Raw genomic sequence first — 19,484 nt, 5'->3', positions numbered from 1 at the left:
ACACGATATATCGACGTCCGCCGACCCGACCCGCGCACGTTTCCCATTTTGCTCTGACGCAACGTATCGAAATCCGGCGTCCGGGATTTGTGCACGTTATCGACATCCATCGAGCTGCATGCGCGTTGTTTCCGTGACACCATACCCCCTCGTCTTTCCCTGACGCAATGTGTCGAAATCTGGCGGCTGGGGTCTCTGTCGCTGCTGTAATGGGATGAAGAATGTCAATCCACGATCCCATGGCAAGCAGGACTCATGCGTCGGCCTGACGCTATGTATCGACGTCCCCCGACCCGCGCACGCGTCCCATTTGGCTCTGACGCAACGTATCAAAATCCGGCGGCCGGAATCTGTGCTCGTTATCGACATCCATCGAGCTGCATACGCGTTTGTGTTGTGACGTGATACCCTTGCCCTGACACGTCGGCGCCTTGATGGGATGAAGAGTGTCACTCGATGGCAAGCAGGACTCATGCGTCGGCCTGACGCTATGTATCGACGTCCCCCGACCAGCGAACACGTATCGACGCGACTTGTCAAAGTCCTGTGGTCGCTCTGTGTCATCACCCAGTTCAGGAGCCGCCCACATCACGAAGTTGTGTCGCCCGAATGAACGTCCCTTGTACGGACTCCATACCACTGTCGATCCAAGGGTTAGGCGTTAGACACAGGGAACTCGACGCCAGGACGACGACACAACATATGGAAATCCGGCGGCATGGGCAGGTTGTTTGAGAGATCGCCGTCCGGTGGCAGAGAATTTGTCTAAAAAGTACGTATTATATTCTTACATTAAATGTAGTGGATGCTAACAGCAGTTTCAGATGATACGTAGTGCAAGTCGACGGCCCGTGCACTCTGCTGCAACGGCATTCCGAGAAGAGAAGCCTTGTTGATGGAGAAGAGGGTGCACCCCACGTAGTCCACTTTGCGCAATGACGCAAAGTACGTGGAACTTGTTGACGACACAAGGGAAGCCCCCGTCTTTGTGTCAACCCGCCGTGCTTACGGTCTCATGGTGTTGCCTCGCAGATATTGCCTGGGCTGACGGCCAGGACTTGTGCATACGTGTCGACGCGTCCATGGCCCGTGCACGGAATACCCGACCACTTCCCCAACATCTGCGCAGACCGCGAGCCCATTCCCACGAAGCACCCACCACCTTGTGAGTGTTTTACCTTGTTCATGCGCGTTGATTCACATTTTGTTACAGGATATCACGAATGACAGCCTGGAGGTAAGTCTTTGTATCAGTAGATAGACCGGTTATGCCCCTGCTTGGCCTTCGGGCGGGGCTAACCTCTGCTTGTACGATAAAAGAAAGGTGTTGTGTTGTATGGACTACGCTGTTTTTTTGAGATATAATTAGATTTCATCATCTAAACACGCTCTACCGAGTCAAAACTCGCCAGAAAAACTAGCAAGCGAGACAAGCGCTCGTGGACAACATAAGACCCAGAAGAATTGGTACCGAATTGACGGGTTTCCAGATAATGAGAGCGATGAAAACAATCAAACTTTTAACGCTTACTTGAGGGGCAACAAAACTCATTAACCCGTGAAATACAATACTGAGAGATATAATTATATATTCTCTTCCTATTCACATTCGTGCATAAGAGTTCACTGAAAGGTTTTGGAGAAATTTGCCTCAAACTCACGGAAAAAGCTTAACAAGCCAAAAAACAAATGGCGACGTTTTGCTCCAGCGAAAGGGTCGACATACTATGCCATATTCATAACTAATATGTGGGTTCAAATGTACCTTGGCAGCGCTTTCCGAAAGATACTGAGCAAAGTCGTAATCGGATAGCGGTGGCAACTGGTCGTGTCGAAGATGAGCGACCTTGTTTGCCAAAATGATAATAGGGTCCGCGTATGTATATGTTAATGCTGAGATCCATGAAGCAGTTTGCTCGGGGTTGGGAACAGGAGAAGGATTCTAAAAAGAAGTTTGAACCTTGACGCGCCAAAATCTGATGGGAACGTACCTTAGGGTCCACTGGAACATATGGATGGGGTATGAACAAAGGAATGATCACTCCTGTGACGACAAGAAGCGCAATCTTAACCCAGAGGATATTCCCTTCCGCTTGATCTTTTGGAACTGAGCCATAGTTTGCCAGGGGCCAGATATCGCGGTAAGCGTATATTGCAAGAATGGAACAGAGAATGGTGACATGGAATCTAGCTGGAGCTAATGGCCTGAAATTCAGGGAGAAGGTCGTTACGGCTAATAAGGTCGCGTAGGCCTACGACAGGATAAGAAAACGTGGAGTGAGAGATGATCTTGTTAACGACTTACATGTGCAATGGTCAGAGCTGTCTGAACACATAACGGAGAAAACGTCCACCCATTGTTCCCAGTTGCCTTCTCGCAGTCGCCAATGGCGGTAGTAAAGAAAATATACAGCAACCCGACCGAACCCACCAAACGAGCAACCATATACGCATAGATTACATATCCTCCATGTAAATGAATGTGCCAGCGCCACCTTGCAAGAAATCCCCTACGCTCCTCCGTTGACGCGGCTGCCTCGTTTGGTCTCCTTCCGTACTTGAAACGGCTGCACACAGCGTGCGTCAACTGGGAGAAGGAGAAAATTCCGGTTAGAAGCAAGGGTATATATCGTAGGTCCTTCCAAAAGCTAGAGAATGTTAAAGACTCTATCAATACGTACAGAGTATCTGCTACACTCACGCGTCGCCAGCCTCGTAAAATTGAAGTTGTGTACCCCCAACACCGTCTCCGGCCTGGTTGACAAAGATCGAGATCATGATTGCAGTCGGATATACGAGAATTCTGGTTGTCGATTGCTTGAAGATTAGTGAAAAGTTTGAATTTCCGTCTGCTTTTGACGCGTAAAGGGATGAGTCAAAGCCGCGTCCGAATGTTCCCCTTCCCACAAACTTTCATGGAGCGGAGAGGGTACAAATATAAGATGGTCCAATGCTGCAACTTGATCTCCATTGTTGTTGGCAGTGTGAGCACATGGAATCGTGGATCAAATTTTCCTGGGAGAAGGACCCCGTGACACCCCTTCTGGCACGGAATCGCTGCAAACACCAAAGATGTAAGTTCCATCTTGAAAAAATTTATATCTGAGATCTTGGTAAGTAACATTGTACCCATTGAAAAGTAGTGAAATTGTACAACTCAGTGCTCATTTTCAACTAAACGTTGACTATCAAAGGTGGTGAGCGGGGTCTGGGCGGAGGAAAATATCATAGTCAGGCAGCGGTTCCGGAACTGTATGGCAATTGCAACTTGTGGTGTGAAAACAGCGTGTAAAGTCAGTTTAAGCGGCGGATAATGCCCCTGAGCGGAAAGATCAAACCCAAAGATTGCAAGGCGACCGACGAAGCCGTGTATTAGTGAACCCTGCGTGGGGGCTAGCTTTGCCGGCTTCCGAATAGCGGTACTTCAAAATGCAACTTGGTCGCGATTTTGGGGTTACTTTAACTGGTAGGGCAAATCTGGTGTCGATTAATAAAATCGAGTTCCATAGTTTTCGTAACAATATAAACTCGGACTGACTGGGGATTGATGTCGTTGCACTTTTCGTTGAGCGTTTTCAGCTGAGCTTCACGAGTGAATACAGCAGATTGGCAGCTGCTATGTGAATATTCATTAAATATTTGCTGTCCCCAAACACTACAGCTTTAGTAAAGCTGACGTTGCCAGCTACAGCAGTAGCAGAAATTTTGGCTCCTTGAGTCAGTCATTGAAGACAATTTGCACAAAGTCCGCCATTTTCAGCAGTGCAGTTACTAATTGTAACTTGACGGCCCTCATCTGTATATAACCTAACTCGGGTAGACAATGGATTTGTTATTCGTAAATGCGTATAACATACAATGCAAATTATTCAGCTTGATCAAGTTTTTGGTAGTTTAAACAGCTAAGCCTGCTTGATTGTATTCTTTTTTGGTACTCCACTAAATTGACGCAACGCGACGCGTTCGGTGAAAACTGGAAACTGGCATAAAGCCATGGGTAAGTTATTGGCTTTGGCAGATAAGGATTTGGGAGTAAGGTAAACAAGAGAATCATTTATTATCAGATCTATATATGGTTAGATTTGGCTTGAATATGATATATATCTTATCCGACATCGATGAGTGCTACTGTGGATGCCCTATGTCAACAGTCAAATGCAATAACACCTGAGGTTAGTCTACAAAGCAAGGTACACGTTCAGGGTTAGTTTAGAACAATCTTGAGGCGCGCTCTTATCTGCCAAGACTTATTTTAACCTGATACATTTGTAGCATCTCAAACAATTCTTCAGATAGAATGGATTAATATAATCATAATTTCCGCCGGACGGAGTGTCCGGCGGAAAGCACGTGACCCACGTGACCACCGCGGTGGTGAAATTGACATGTTAGTTTCACCACTGAAGTGGTCAAATCCGACATGTAAATTTGATCACTCCAGTGATCAAGAACAGCATGTAAGTATGACCACTTCAGTGGTGGAATGTAGCAAGTTAATATCAGCACTGAAGTGGTGAAATTAATATGTTGGAGTTTGCCACTTCAGTGCTGAAATTGACTTGTTGTATTCCACCACTGCAGTAGTCATAGTTGTGTGTCAGATAGAATAAATACAATGCTAAGAATAGTAATTATTGCTACTTTTATAATTTCTACACCACTGGAGTGGTAACATTTAGAATGTATCTTATATCACTCAAGTGCTAGAACAGTGCACATGATTTGTACCACTGAAGTGGTGAAATTGTCTACATAACTTATACCACTGCAGTGGTGGAATTATTAGTTTCAATCTCACCACTCCAGTGCTTGACATATTTTAGCAGTTTGTTTTATTTCTTAGGGTTGGATTAATTAATTAATTAGATTAGGTAGTTTAGGGGTGGGATTAGGTAGTTTAGGGTTGGGTGTAGGGGTTAGGGATTAGGGGTTAGGGATTATGGGTTAGGGATTAGGGGTTAGGGATTAGTTTTTAGGGTTGTTGAGTATATATACAAAGCGCGCGAGAGCGCGCGCAATGTACATTGAGACGCGACGTGACGAGGTAGTCACGTGAGTCTGTCCGGCGGATGTCCGGCGGACGCGCGGACACAGTAATCCATTCGGTCTCCCCAATTCTTTGTGATAGATATTCCAGTGGGTCAAACACTGCAGGATGGGTAATGCCAATGTTGAAAATCTATTTGGGGGCCCTATGCCTATCGGGCGCGGGAGTCGAATGAGATTTTCTCAAGTGCAAGCGCAACATAGTACTTGACTGATATGTGGAGAGGATCTCCCGGGGGAGTAAATTTGAGGTTTAGCGCTCAGCGCCCAAGTGTCAGGCAAAAAAGCCTGCCCTGAAGTTGTACTTCGATCACGAGGTCAATGCGTGGAAGTTTGAAAAAGAACGACGCATTATTAGCCTGCTTATTCTCCCTTAATAGTTGCGAAGACTTCGGCAGGCAGAGGCGCTTTCAAGGCTTGCATTGATCCAGGCGTCAAACAGCAAACCTAACTCGTACTATTTCTGCTCGAAACGAGGACTCCGGGTAATGGGTGCTGCTGATGTAGAAGGCCGATTTGTAGGCCCTATGCCTATCAAAAATATGCTGAAGTTGTTACCAGTTACGGATCTGAAGGCGAAATTCATACCGGACTTTGCGCATGATTGCTTCTCTGCGTTGGATGTACAGGAAGAGAAGAAGGAGATGTGTGATTCATTCGTAAGTCCCTGTACTATCTTTGTCTTTCTGACAACTTTCTGATTACTCTACCTGTGCTTTGGACGGTTTGAAGATTCAATGTGTTATATCGAGTGAAGTTATTCCCGGGTTTCAGCTCGTCAACTCGTCGACATATTCCTATGCAGATTCAGAGGCTTTGTTGGCGGATGTGGTGGCGTACAGACAGAGTGTAGCAGTCCCGCAAAACGGCATCGACTACATGGAGCTGGAGTTGGCTTTTGACATTAGAACCACACGAGATAGAGCCGACCCTTTCGATCATAGAGCCACCAAGGATAGTACTGGCTTAGAAAGCCAGTCGGAATCCGAGTCTCAATATCCTTTCGAGGCCAGAGGCAACGCGAACAAGGTGTGTCGAAGGCGGATATGCAATTATGCAAAAAAGTGGCTCTCAGCTCAACACCGCGTGCATTGCTACGTCGTGTATGTTGGTGATCCCTACACGCGGATTATTCGTTTTGACCGTGCGGGTGCGCTCGTCTCTGAACAGATTAATTATCGGATTGATGGACATTTACTTCTGGAATTTCTCTGGCGACACTCTCAAACCACTGACGAAGCTCGTGGGCACGATACAACGGTCAGAATAGTGCCTCTAGACGACGAGAAATTCAAGCTGGCACAGAGTAAGCTATACCAATGGCGACCACAAAATGATAACGTGAAGGTTCTCGAAATGGATATTCCAACAAATGCTGGTGGGGTGGCACATACAGTTTATGTTTGGGGAGCCTTATCAGAACCCTACTTGGTGACTGGAAGAGCGACTCGAGGATACCCGGCATGGGACCCCAATCGTCCCGAGGGGGAGGACATTGTCTTTTTGAAGGATTCCTGGAGATCTTGTGCGCCAGGTATGGAAAAGGAAACCGACATACTTCAGACTCTGAACAAACATGGTGTCCGAAACGTACCACAATACCTCTACGGCGACGACATACCTGGCCACATGACAATCACCCAGGATTATGCCGCAGCGGAATGGAATGCAGGTGGAGTCGCGAAGGACGTTATAAAGAGAGTGCACATTAGATTCGTTGAAGACGTTGTCGGTCTTCCTCTCTGGGAGTTCGAGAACCCAAGGCAGTTGGTCGTGGCTATACATGATGCTATAATTGGTAAGCATGGAGTGAATTTTCGTGATTCAATGCTCATTCAAATATCCTGCGGCAGCTCACCAAGATGCGTATCAGCTCTGCGGAATTCTACACAGAGACGTGAGCCTAGGAAATATCCTACGGAGGAGAGATGGTAAAGGTGGAGTGCTGAATGACTGGGACCTAGCAGCACGCTACAACATTGAAACACATACTCCTCTCAAGCAGCAATCTCGGTCGGTGAGTGACTTGATTTGCTCGGGTGATGACTTGCGGCTAACAATGTACTATTACCAGGGAACGTGGCAGTTCATGTCAATAGGACTTCTCAAGGACCCGTCAAAGGTTCACCACTGCATCGACGACGCCGAGTCTTTTATTTGGGCCCTTCTTTACTGCACAATGCGTTACATGAAGACCAGCATTGTGCCTATAAGGTTACAAAATACCATGGGAGATCTATTTGACCAAGTTAACCGAGGCTTACCAGGCGAATTAAACACTGGCGGGGCAGGCAAACTATCTTTCGTCATCAGCAATCATTTTAGCTTCAAAGGCTTCGTTGTTAACGAAAATGAACCACTAACGGATCTCATAGATACCCTTTTTGACGACATTGTTTATACATATCGTTGCCATCTTATGGAGTTGCGCAAATGCGTCAAACAGCTTATGGTAAACCAACAATATACTTCCGAACAGGCTCACGAAATCTTTGACCGCAAAACCAGCGAGTTAGGAGTACAGCTTTATCAACTTTTGGAATCAACTTTAAAGGAGTCCCTCAACAAGGATTGGCCAAACAGTGATCTCGGTTGGCACGATTACCTCGAACTGTTAAAGACCGCAAATGCTAAAAAGCATCCCGTCGACTCCGCGTTTAGTTCTGTTTTGGATGGGTCTCCCTTGCACCAACCAAGGAAGAGACAGAAGCATTCCAATGATACACCATACCTTTCTTCCGGGTCTTTATCTTAGGTGTCCCAGATCAGAGCCAACATATTCTAATACGCAATAATGGACCAAGTAGGAATCAGTATATAATCCTAAAGACGCTACTCGATCTTCAAGTACATAGCATGCATTTTCCCTTTGTCATCTTGGATTTTGCAATTTTTATTCATCAGCTTTCAAGTACTATCATACTAATAATTTGCTTTGAACTTAATGCTTGATATTTAATTCTGTTTTGAACAACCTTTGTCAGATTGGAGGTTTAAATTCAAACCCAAAGCTTGAAGCTCGGATGAACATTTGTGGAAGTTTAAGAGGATTATTGGAGAATACTCGAGAGAAACTCGAGGTGAGAAAAATAAGAGAATTCTTTACTATCAAGTTTGATACTGTTGAAATTTTCTTTGAAGTCTGATTTCCAACTTGTTTCCAACATCTCGAGGCTTGAACTGTCGTCGATGAGTACCGCTGTGACTCGGAACTTGAAGTGACTCACAATAGTACAACTCCAAAACGCCTGCCCTAAGGTCAGATCACGAGGTCAGTCTTCGAAGTACGGAGTGTGCGCCGCATGCATAGAGTTGGTTCGTGGAAATAACTAATTTAACACGATATATTTGCGATATCTCAAACCATTCCTTGCCAATAGACTTTAGGTGGACGGACAACACAGTTTGCAGCGAACCAAACATCAAGCAGTACCGTATTCTGGGCGGAACACTGTGGGATTCATGGGTGCGGTCGATCTTCAAGGCCGATTTGTGGGCCCTATGCCTATTGAGGATATGCTGGAGTTGTTGCCAGTAGCGGAGCTAAGGACCAAAACCATGCTGAATTTCGCGCATAATTACTTCACTGCGTTGGATGTACAGGGCGAGAAGAAAGAGATGTCTGATTCATTAGTAAGTCCATCTATTCTATCTATGTATTTCTGATTACTCTAGCTTTGCTTTGGAATGTTTGAAGATTCAACGTGTTATAGCGAGTCAGGCTATTCCTGGGTTCCAGCTGATCAACTTGTCGAAATATTCTTACGGAGATTCAGAGGCTTTGGTGCCGGATGTGGTGGTGTACAAACAGAGCGTAACAGTTCCTCAAAACAACATTGACTACACGGAGCTGGAGTTGGCTTTTGACATTAGAAACACACGTGAAAGAGCCGACCCTTTTGATTGTAGAGCCGTCAAGACCATTGACTCAGAAGGCCAGTCGGAATCTGAGTCTCAATATCCTTTCGAGGCTAGAGGCGACGCGAACAAGGTGTGTCGAAGGCGGATATGCAATTATGCGAAAAAGTGGCTCTCAGCTCAACACCGCGTGCATTGCTACGTCGTGTATGTTGGTGATCCCTACACGCGGATTATTCGTTTTGACCGTGCGGGTGCGCTCGTCTCTGAACAGATTAATTATCGGATTGATGGACATTTACTTCTGGAATTTCTCTGGCGACACTCTCAAACCACTGACGAAGCTCGTGGGCACGATACAACGGTCAGAATAGTGCCTCTGGACGATGAGAAAGTTAAGCTGGCACAGAGTAAGCTGAACCAATGGCGACCACAAAATGATAACGTCAAGGTTCTCGAAATGGATATTCCAACAAATGCTGGTGGGGTGGCACATACAGTTTATGTTTGGGGAGCCTTATCAGAACCCTACTTGGTGACTGGAAGAGCGACTCGAGGATACCCGGCGTGGGACCCCAATCGTCCCGAGGGGGAGGACATTGTCTTTTTGAAGGATTCCTGGAGATCGTGTGCGCAAGGCACGGAAAAGGAAACCGACATACTTCAGATTTTGAACAAACATGGCGTTCGAAATGTACCACAATACCTCTACGGCGACGACATTGCTGGCCACATGACAATCACCCAGGATTATGCCGCAGCGGAATGGAATGCAGGTGGAGTTACGAAGGATATTATAAAGAGAGTGCACATTCGGTTTGTCGAAGACATCGTTGGTCTTCCTCTTTGGGAATTCGAGAACCCAAAGCAGTTGGTTGAGGCTGTCCATGACGCTGTAATCGGTAAGCATGCAATTATGTTCATGATTGATGCTCACCTATCTCGCAACAGCCCACCAGGATGCATACCAGCTCTGTGGGATTCTACACCGAGATGTGAGCATAGGAAATATCCTACGGAGGAGAGATGGTGCAGGCGGGGTTCTGAACGACTGGGACCTCGCGGCGCGCTACAATATTGAAACACATACTCCTCTCACGGACAAGAAGCATCAATCTCGGGCGGTACGTACTTTGCATTGATGTAGTATTAATTTTCGGATGATACTATCTCTGTTGAATTTTTTCTAGGGAACTTGGCAGTTCATGTCAATAGGACTTCTCCGGGACCCGTCTAAGGTTCACTACTGCATCGACGATGCTGAGTCGTTTATTTGGGCCCTTCTTTACTGCACTATGCGTTACATGAAGACCAGCATTGTGCCTATAAGGTTACAAAATACCATGGGAGATCTATTTGACCAAGTTAACCCAGGCGTACCAGGCGAATTAAACACAGGCGGGGCAGGCAAACAATCTTTCGTCACCGCCGATCATTCTAGCTTCAGAGACTTCGTTGTTAACGAAAATGAACCACTAACGGATCTCATAGATACCCTTTTTGAAGACATTGTTTATACATACCGTTGCCATCTTTTGGAGTTGCGCAAATGCGTCAAACAGCTTATGGTAAACCAACAATATACTTCCGAACAGGCTCACGAAATCTTTGACCGCAAAACCAGCGAGTTAGGAGTACAGCTTTATCAACTTTTGGAATCAACTTTAAAGGAGTCCCTCAACAAGGATTGGCCAAACAGTGATCTCGGTTGGCACGACTACCTCGAACTGTTAAAGACCGCAAATGCTAAAAAGCATCCCGTTCACTCCGCATTTAGTTCTGTTTTGGATGGGTCTCCCTCGCGCCAACCAAGGAAGAGACAGAAGCATTCCAATGATACGCCATACCTTTCTTCCGGGTCTTCATCTTTGGTGTCCCAGATCAGACCCAACATATTCTAATACGCAATAATGGATCAAGTAGGAATCAGTATATAATCCTAAAGACGCTACTCGATCTTCAAGTACATAGCATGCATTTTCCCTTTGTCATCTTGGATTTTGCAATTGTTATTCATCCGCTTTCAAGTACTATCATATTAATAATTTGCTTTGAACTTAATGTTTGATATTTAATTCTGTTTTCATGACCCTTTGTCAGATTGGAGGTTTGAATCCAAACCTCGAGCTTGCTGCCCAGATGAAAATTTGTTGAAGTTTAAGAGGATTGCAGAATGGAGAGAAACTCGAGGTAAAGTCCGACGCACAAACGCCTGCCCTAAAGTTACGACACGAGATCAGTGTTCGAAGTAAGGAACGCGTTCAGAGTTGGTGCGTAGGCGCGCTTTTATTCGTCAATAACCGTTTTATCCTGACATACTTGCAATATCTCAAGCCATTCCCTGTTAGTAGACCTTTGGTGGCTGAAAAACACAGCTTGCTGCGATCCAAACATCATACAGTAAATCTGACCCATATTCCAGTGGGCCGAAAACACTGCAGGATGGGTGCTGCTCATATGGAAGGCCGATTTATAGGCCCTATGCCTATCGAAGATATGCTGAAGTTGTTGCCAGTGGTAGACATGAAGACCAAATCCGTACCGAGTTTCGAGCATGATTTCTTCTCTGCGTTGGATACACAGAACGAGGAGAAGGAGACGCGTGATTCATTCGTAAGTCGCTCTGTTTATCTCCTTCATTTTGATTGCTTTACTTTTGCTTGAAATATATGAAGATTCAACGTCTTGAAGAGAGTCAAGCTATTTCAGGGTTCCAGCTGGTTAACTCGTCGACATATTCCTATGCAGATTCAAAGCCTTTGGTGCCTGCTGTGGTGGCGTATAAACAGAGCGTAGCAGTCCCGAAAAACAGCATCGACTACATGGAGGTGGAGTTGATTTTCGAGTTCACAACCCAGCAAGACAAAGCGGACCCTTTTGATCATAGAGCCACCAAGGATAGCATTGACTCGGAAAGCCAGTCGGATTCAACCGAATCACAACATCCTTTCGAGGCTAGAGGCGACGCGAACAAGGTGTGCCCAAGGCAGATATACAACTATGCAAAAATGTGGCTTACAGCTCAACACCGCACGCATTGCTACATCGTGGATATTGGGGACCCCTACGCACGGATTATTCGGTTTGATCGTGCGGGTGCGCTCGTCTCCGAACAGATTAATTATCGGATTGATGGACATTTACTTTTGGAATTTCTCTGGCGACACTCTCAAACCACTGACGAAGCTCGTGGGCACGATACAACGGTCAGAATAGTGCCTCTGGACGATGAGAAAGTTAAGCTGGCACAGAGTAAGCTGAACCAATGGCGACCACAAAATGATAACGTCAAGGTTCTCGAAATGGATATTCCAACAAATGCTGGTGGGGTGGCACATACAGTTTATGTTTGGGGAGCCTTATCAGAACCCTACTTGGTGACTGGAAGAGCGACTCGAGGATACCCGGCATGGGACCCCAATCGTCCCGAGGGGGAGGACATTCTCTTTTTGAAGGATTCCTGGAGATCGTGTGCGCAAGGCACGGAAAAGGAAACCGACATACTTCAGATTTTGAACAAACATGGCGTTCGAAATGTACCACAATACCTCTACGGCGATGACATTGCTGGCCACATGACAATCACCCAGGATTATGCCGCAGCGGAATGGAATGCAGGTGGAGTTACGAAGGATATTATAAAGAGAGTGCACATTCGGTTTGTCGAAGACATCGTTGGTCTTCCTCTTTGGGAATTCGAGAACCCAAAGCAGTTGGTTGAGGCTGTCCATGACGCTGTAATCGGTAAGCATGCAATTATGTTCATGATTGATGCTCACCTATCTCGCAACAGCCCACCAGGATGCATACCAGCTCTGTGGGATTCTACACCGAGATGTGAGCATAGGAAATATCCTACGGAGGAGAGATGGTGCAGGCGGGGTTCTGAACGACTGGGACCTCGCGGCGCACTACAATATTGAAACACATACTCCTCTCACGGACAAGAAGCATCAATCTCGGGCGGTACGTACTTTGCATTGATGTAGTATTAATTTCCGGATGATACTATCTCTGTTGAATTTTTTCTAGGGAACTTGGCAGTTCATGTCAATAGGACTTCTCGAGGACCCGTCAAAGGTTCACCACCGCATCGACGACGCCGAGTCTTTTATTTGGGCCCTTCTTTACTGCACTATGCGTTACATGAAGACCAACATTGTGCCTATAAGGTTGCAAAATACCATGGAAGATCTATTTGACCAAGTTAACCGAGGCTTACCAGGCGAATTAAACACTGGCGGGGCAGGCAAACTACGTTTCGTCACCAGCAATCACTCTAGCTTCATAGACTTCGTTGTTAACGAAAATGAACCACTGACAAGCCTGATAGCTAAACTCTTCAAAAGTATTATTTTCGAGTTTCGCATTCGTCTTGCAGGGTCTCACATCCACATCGACGAACTTATAGAAGAACACCGATTTACTCGTGAACAGGCTCAAGAAACCTTTATCCGCGAAACCAATGAGCTCGGAGTGCAGCTTTATCTACTTATGGAATCAACTTTGAAGGATTCCCTCGGCAAGGATTGGCCCAAGAATGCTCCCGGTTGGCACGATTTCGTCAGTCCACAGCCGAAGCATGAAAAAGCTGTAAAGCATCCCAGATCGCCTGAAAGCAACATCCAGCCAAACAAGGCTGTTAAGATTGCCTTTAGTAATGATTTGGATGGTTCTCCCTTACTTGCACCACGCAAGAAAGAAGTTGCATAATCAGGCGACGTATCTTCCCCCTGATGTGTCATTTCTGATGGACCTGGTAGGCAAATTGTAGGCTGTAAGTATTTATTAGTATACCCACCAAAAACACTACTATCAGGTACCCGGACTATACAATTCTCTTTCTTTGAGTCCCGTCCCCTGTTTTTGGAATCCAGTTCGCAACCTTCCTAAAGTCACAAACCCTGTTCGCCAGACTTGTAGATGACATCATTTGGTTAAAGCAATAACGGAATCAAATTAAAATGTACGTGGAGGCAGACAGGGGTGGTACTGTACTTGGATAGGATAATTAATTCAACGACGAAACGGATACTAGATACTAAAGGCACACCGAAGTTTTGAAGCACCTCCCAAAGATATGAAGAGAAAGCATTTACCTTTGAGAGCCATACATGTGGGGGTTTGTATTAGTTCAATGGGTAGATAATTTCTTGGGCCTGCCTTATACCTCCTTGTACGTATGTCCCTTGAATTTGCCGCCCTGGTTACTTTGTTGCCGTGCTATTTAGGGGCATGAGCGTGGGAAATTCTCAACGCGTGGTCGAATATGAATTGCGACCGTCTCAGATCGAGCGGTCGTGCTCCAGAGTTGAAACCCCTACTACTACCACTACCAGCGATACACATTGAATATCGGCTGCTCGATGTCTGACCAGCCCTCGCAACCACCAAAGCCAAAACCCGGCTCTTTGCGTGATAGGATCGCCGCCTTCGAGAAGACCGCGAATGCGGCACCAGCACCAGCAGCAGCACCGGCACCCCGACCAAAGCCAGCGGGATTTGCATCATGGAAACCTAAGGCCCCCTCCCCCCCTTCTTCGCCATCTGCATCGGCGACATCGAGCACGGAACACACATCTGTAGGCGCTTCGAAAGTGGGAACCATGTCTGCGTCTGATGCTAAGGAGAGCATCACTAAGGGAGGCAGTCTGAAGGATCGCATGGCTGCGTTACAAGGAAAAGGAGCATTTGGAGCACCCGTGCCACCGACAGCGCCCAAACCTGCTGTTGAGAGACCAAAATGGAAACCCCCACCGGTAGTGCAGGCCCCTGCTGATGACGACGATCAGACGGGTGAACACGCCACTGCTGCTATCGCTGCAGCAGTCGAAAGAACGCTATCGCCACCTGTCTCGTTGAAATCTAGTGAGAGCGCTGAAATTGTATCGACACCTGAAGTTGGAGATGATTCTGCTGCGCCTAGTGTTCCAGTTGAGGAGGGTGGACAGGAGGGTGAACAGACAGTTGTGGATCCTGAAGAAGAGGAGAGACAGCGCCGTGCTGCCATCGCGGCCCGCATGGCTCGATTAGGAGGAGCTAGAGTCGGTATGGCTCCTCCTACTATTGGGAAAAAGCCCCCAGTACGAAGGCCAACCCAGGAGGAAGCGCCCGTTCCACCAAAGGAGGAATCAAAGCCTTCTGAAGAGCCAGTGCAAGCCGATATCGTTGGAAATGTAGTTCCCAAGCCTGTGGAAGGTCCTTCTCGTGCCAGCGGTGAGCAAACACTCCATGCCATCATTTTAAATATATGTTGATTGCTTTCAGACGTCGTAGGTTCACCGCCCTCTGATGCCCCCGTTCAACAAGAGCAAACCATATCTCCAGGTAGTGATTCTTTCCATCGCATCATTTGTCGCTTGTCTTAACACCGTTTGACCAGACGTCCCTCCAACGAGAAAGAATTCAGAGGCAGCATCAATTAAGTCGTCTGACACCACAGATTCTCAGTCCTCCCGCAACCCGACATCAATGCCTGTCCCAAGCGTCCCACGACGAGCTGGGCCTCCTCGAAAGAAACCTGCCAAGGCACCGACTCTTCCTCCATCCGACGTTACTGAAGAAAAACCCGAAGAAACTATTGAACCACCTGTCGAGCCTGCTGCAGAGAACAAACCTGAAGCTTCTGTCGACGCTGCTGTTTCACAGAAGACCACGGACACCGTTGCTGAACTGGACAATAATACATCCTTGGATGAAGCTACAGCTAAATTACCTGAGCAATCTGCTCTTATCGAAGAGGCTGTTAAGATAATTGAACACCAAGATCCTAAGATACTCGAAGATGAGCCAGAATCCGAACCTATCTCTAATATTGAAGAAGAGGTGCCAGAGTCTGCGTCGTCGATTTATCTCCAATCTCCTTTAGCTCCTTCCACATTGGTCGAAGAAACCAATGGCGTCCGCTCTCCCCCTCCTTCCTCTTTGTCGTCTGCGCAGGAGGTTATTCCTGAAGCAGACGTATTAACTTCACCAATCGTTATAGACTCTCCCCCCGTCCCTGTATTGCACTCCGCGCCGCATGCGCTCCACGTAGACGAACTGGATAAGACGCCTCACGAAGATGTCGAGGGGAATGAGGATCCTGAGGAAGAAGAAGCACGAAAGAAACGTGTTGCAGATCGCATTGCGAAGATGGGGGGCATCAACCCTTTCGCTCCTCGCCCCGTTGCTCCAGTCAGTCCACCCGCCGAGGAACCCCGCTCGCCGCCTCTCGCTACGGCTACTTTCGTCCCCTCTGACTCAGCTACCCCTGTTGTCGTTCCTGCCGCTTCTGCTGAACCAGAACATAAAGCAGATCCTTCTTTAGATCATACACAAACACCCTCTCCGCCGAAGGAAACTGACGTGGGATCCAAATATGAGCAGGATTCTTCTTCCGATGGTAAATATTAAATTTTTCTCTATTTAATCCGTATCTCGAACAATAAAGAAGTGTAACATTATGTTGATCGTTCCTTCTTCCCATCTCTTTTCTTCGCATATATAGAAGACGAAGGTGATAGTGAAGTTCGCGATAAACAATGGTCTCCATCAGCGTCAGCTACCCATGAGCAAGTTGAGAAACCGAACACTGTGGCCGAGCCTCATCCAGGATTAGACATCGCATCCTCACTGCCAGCGCCACCCCCTATTCCGACCAGCACACGTCCTACAGTCCAGGTTCAGCAGTATGTAGTTCAAGACAAAGACGATGGCGAAGGTGAAGATGAGGAATCTGATTACGGAGATGTTGACTCCGTGGATGAAAAGCCGGTTGCTGTTGCATCTCCTCCGAGTCGACCCAGTAACCCTCCACAACCATCAGATGCAGTAGCAGCGGTTCCGGCTTCATCCCAACATTTGAGCGAGGCGCCGCCCCCGCCCCACCCCAACAGGCCTGCCCAACCACCTCGTCGTATCATACCCCAGGCGCCTGAACACTTGAACGATGAAGAGGTGGAAGAAGATGAAGAGACAGATGAGGAAGCCGATGAGCGCCTAGCCACCTCGCAACTGTTCGTTCCTCCTCCTTCCGGTCGCGGGCCAATCGCGATCCAACCACGCGGCGGACTGGTTCAAGGCGAAGAGGAGGATGGAGACGGGTCGGAGAACGATAGTCCTGCGTTGCCTGTACCACATCGCGTTTCGGTGGAGGGTGTACCTGCAAAACCGCCTGTGCCAGCTCACGACGAGGATTCGGAGACGGATTCTGATCATGATGGACAGGCGCTACCTATCCCACCTAGGCGTCCAGTAGTGCCTCGTATCGCCCCCCCACCGTTTAGTTCTTCGCAGGAGGAAGGTGGGCAGCAGCAGCAGCCTTCTCAAACCATATCTCCTCCTGGGCAAAGTACGCCTTCTCTGTCGGTCTCGGGTTCGGAAGAGATACTTGACGAAGAGGAAGGCGGTACGTGATTATTCAATTTTCACGAGCACAACTATCCTAATTACTCAACTTCCTTTCGTCTTACAGACCCCATAGACCCGGCATTCCATAGCCCAAGCAGGCAAACCTCATTTGTAAACCTCCGTAGTATTTCTCAAGCGCAAGAGGAAATCGACGCCCAATCTCCTATTTCACCGTCAATTGGCCGATCATCCCTGGTACATTCGCCTGTTGTTGCACCTCCAGCTGCACCTCCATCTGCTGCTCCTCATGATGATGATAATGCCGAAGAGGATGCAGAACAATTACGCCGCAAGACAATCGCTGAGCGCATGGCCAAATTGGGTGGTATTCGATTCGGCGCTGCACCTATCCCTACCCCCATCAGTCGACCACCACCTCGACAGTCTGAGGAAGAAGATCAAAAAGAGGGTGAAAGTTCAGCTGCAGTAAACGAAGAACCTGCAGCGCCACTTTCTGAAGAAGAAGAGGAGCGAGCGCGGAAGGAACGGATCGCAGCCAAATTGGCTACGATGGGTGGAATGAGGATTGGGATGATGATGGGTGCTGGTGGATTGCCTCCTCCGCCCCCGAGATCGCATATGGTGAGAGAGGAGAATGTTGACAGAGCTTCCGCGCCAGCACCTGCTGTCCCACCCGCTCCACCCACTCGCGCTGTACCTCCCTCACGGCCCCCTCCGCCTCCAGCTGCCCAAGATACAGACTCTGAGTATGGAAGCGTAGCTGCTTCTGAAGAAGGTGTCAAGGTTGAGGCTGGTGAAAGTGAGGCCGAGGAATCTGGATACGAACATGTCGAAGAGGCTCCTCCTCCAGTACCGTCACGAGCTGCTCGCCCGTCTATCAACAGACAATCTACAGGACCTTCTTCTCCACCTTCCAGGCCATCCGTACCGACCGCCTTGCCGATGAGGCGATCTAGCACATTGCAGAGCTCCACCTCTATGAGAAATGTATCAGGTGGAGATGGGGCGTCGAGTCCTCCCCATAGGACGCCGCAAATGCCTCACACTGAATATGTTATGGTTGAAGAACCGGAAAGTCAAGAGGCTCCTCCACCGCCTCCAGCCAGGCCTGCCGCTCGCCCTCCTCCATCACGGTCTGCTCCTCAGGCACCACAACCACCACCTATGCACCAGCGTCCCGACCTGGGAGATAGCATATCCTCGCAATGGGAGCTCCCGTCAATCCCTAATTCCAGTCTCGATTTCAGTGGTGCCTCGGATTTGACAATGTCGTGGACAGATGCTGGCGCCGAACCAACCTCTCCTGTAGTGGCGGCACAACCATCTTCTCCACCCGCCCCTCCACCGCCAACCAAACCACCTGCTCCTCTAGCTAACGATCGACAATTGTCCGCCGACGAGCTGATCGCGTTGTGGGGTCGCGTTGGCGTGCAGGTTTGCGAGGTCGCTACGTCGCTCTTCGAGAAATCGCGCAAGACGCTCATCGGGGACGGGTCCTACGCCGGATTCGTGCGCGAGGTGCTTGCAGCGGTGCCCAACGCCGCACCCGCGCCCACAGCTGCTGGAGAGCCGTACGGTTATACAATATACGTGCAGAACGGGCCGGCGGTGGTGAAACGCGTCAGCGATATTATGCCGGGCGATTTGGTGGAGATTCAGGATGCAAAGCTCAAGGGGCACAAGGGGCTGCAGACGTATCATCAGTCCGTGGGTGCGGCGGGTGAGACGTTGGTGGGCGTTGTGGGCGAATTCGAAGCGAAAAAGTCGAAAATCAGGGTGTTCCAGGCAAATCAGCACGTTGGACAGCAGGTATGCAGCGCTCTTTGCAATTTGTATCATTTGCATTCTGAATATTTCCTAGACAGTCGAGTCTGTCAGTTACCGTTTGGAAGACCTCAAGAGCGGACTTGTCAAGGTTTGTCCTTTTTATTCTCGCTTTTTCCACAATTCTGACAGATTTTAGGTTTATCGTGTTCTCGATGCATAGTCGATATTCCTATTCTTGGATTTATGTTTTCAATTGTACCTCTCTCTGTAATACTATTTGACATGCATGGGTATCATAAAGTACAACGCCCAAAAACCCCCAAAGAAGAAAAAGAAAACAAAAGGTGTCCACAGATAGAAATCTGGACTTGTTCTGGATCATCAGTTTACTTGTAGAAAAAGAGTGAAAAAAAGTGAAAAAACGCCTTACGAAGATCTTGAGGCCTTGAAGGAAAAGAGAG

At 47.9% G+C, this 19,484-nt stretch overlaps 4 protein-coding genes across 4 annotated transcripts; 3 read left to right on the top strand and 1 right to left on the bottom strand.

Annotated features, from left to right (window-relative positions):
* Nucleotides 1–1,207: 1,207 nt before the first annotated feature.
* Nucleotides 1,208–2,778, bottom strand: JR316_0007372 (uncharacterized protein; the record flags this gene model as incomplete). The annotated part of the gene is made up of 5 exons (XM_047893115.1): nucleotides 1,208–1,231; nucleotides 1,766–1,942; nucleotides 1,992–2,252; nucleotides 2,306–2,648; nucleotides 2,702–2,778. 5 exons carry the CDS (start codon nucleotides 2,776–2,778, stop codon nucleotides 1,208–1,210), a joined length of 882 nt encoding a protein of 293 aa, XP_047748397.1.
* A 2,756-nt stretch (nucleotides 2,779–5,534) lies between these two features.
* JR316_0007371 (uncharacterized protein) lies at nucleotides 5,535–10,805 on the top strand (the record flags this gene model as incomplete). The annotated part of the gene is made up of 8 exons (XM_047893114.1): nucleotides 5,535–5,705; nucleotides 5,821–6,844; nucleotides 6,900–7,063; nucleotides 7,121–7,788; nucleotides 8,451–8,679; nucleotides 8,744–9,806; nucleotides 9,856–10,028; nucleotides 10,095–10,805. The coding sequence occupies 8 exons, from the start codon at nucleotides 5,535–5,537 to the stop codon at nucleotides 10,803–10,805; spliced, it is 4,203 nt and encodes a 1,400-aa protein (XP_047748396.1).
* A 541-nt stretch (nucleotides 10,806–11,346) lies between these two features.
* JR316_0007370 (uncharacterized protein) lies at nucleotides 11,347–13,617 on the top strand (the record flags this gene model as incomplete). Its single annotated transcript, XM_047893113.1, has 4 exons — nucleotides 11,347–11,517; nucleotides 11,580–12,648; nucleotides 12,698–12,870; nucleotides 12,937–13,617. 4 exons carry the CDS (start codon nucleotides 11,347–11,349, stop codon nucleotides 13,615–13,617), a joined length of 2,094 nt encoding a protein of 697 aa, XP_047748395.1.
* A 653-nt stretch (nucleotides 13,618–14,270) lies between these two features.
* JR316_0007369 (SH3 domain-containing protein C23A1.17) lies at nucleotides 14,271–19,243 on the top strand (the record flags this gene model as incomplete). Its single annotated transcript, XM_047893112.1, has 7 exons — nucleotides 14,271–15,120; nucleotides 15,172–15,234; nucleotides 15,287–16,288; nucleotides 16,394–17,293; nucleotides 17,360–19,065; nucleotides 19,118–19,171; nucleotides 19,220–19,243. The coding sequence occupies 7 exons, from the start codon at nucleotides 14,271–14,273 to the stop codon at nucleotides 19,241–19,243; spliced, it is 4,599 nt and encodes a 1,532-aa protein (XP_047748394.1).
* Between the last annotated feature and the right edge of the window lie 241 nt (nucleotides 19,244–19,484).

This window comes from Psilocybe cubensis, chromosome 6 (assembly GCF_017499595.1).
Source record: "Psilocybe cubensis strain MGC-MH-2018 chromosome 6, whole genome shotgun sequence".
In the NCBI taxonomy this organism is placed as follows: domain Eukaryota; kingdom Fungi; phylum Basidiomycota; class Agaricomycetes; order Agaricales; family Agrocybaceae; genus Psilocybe; species Psilocybe cubensis.
Note: the sequence above shows the minus strand (reverse complement) of the source record. Positions and strands in the feature narration are given on the sequence as shown.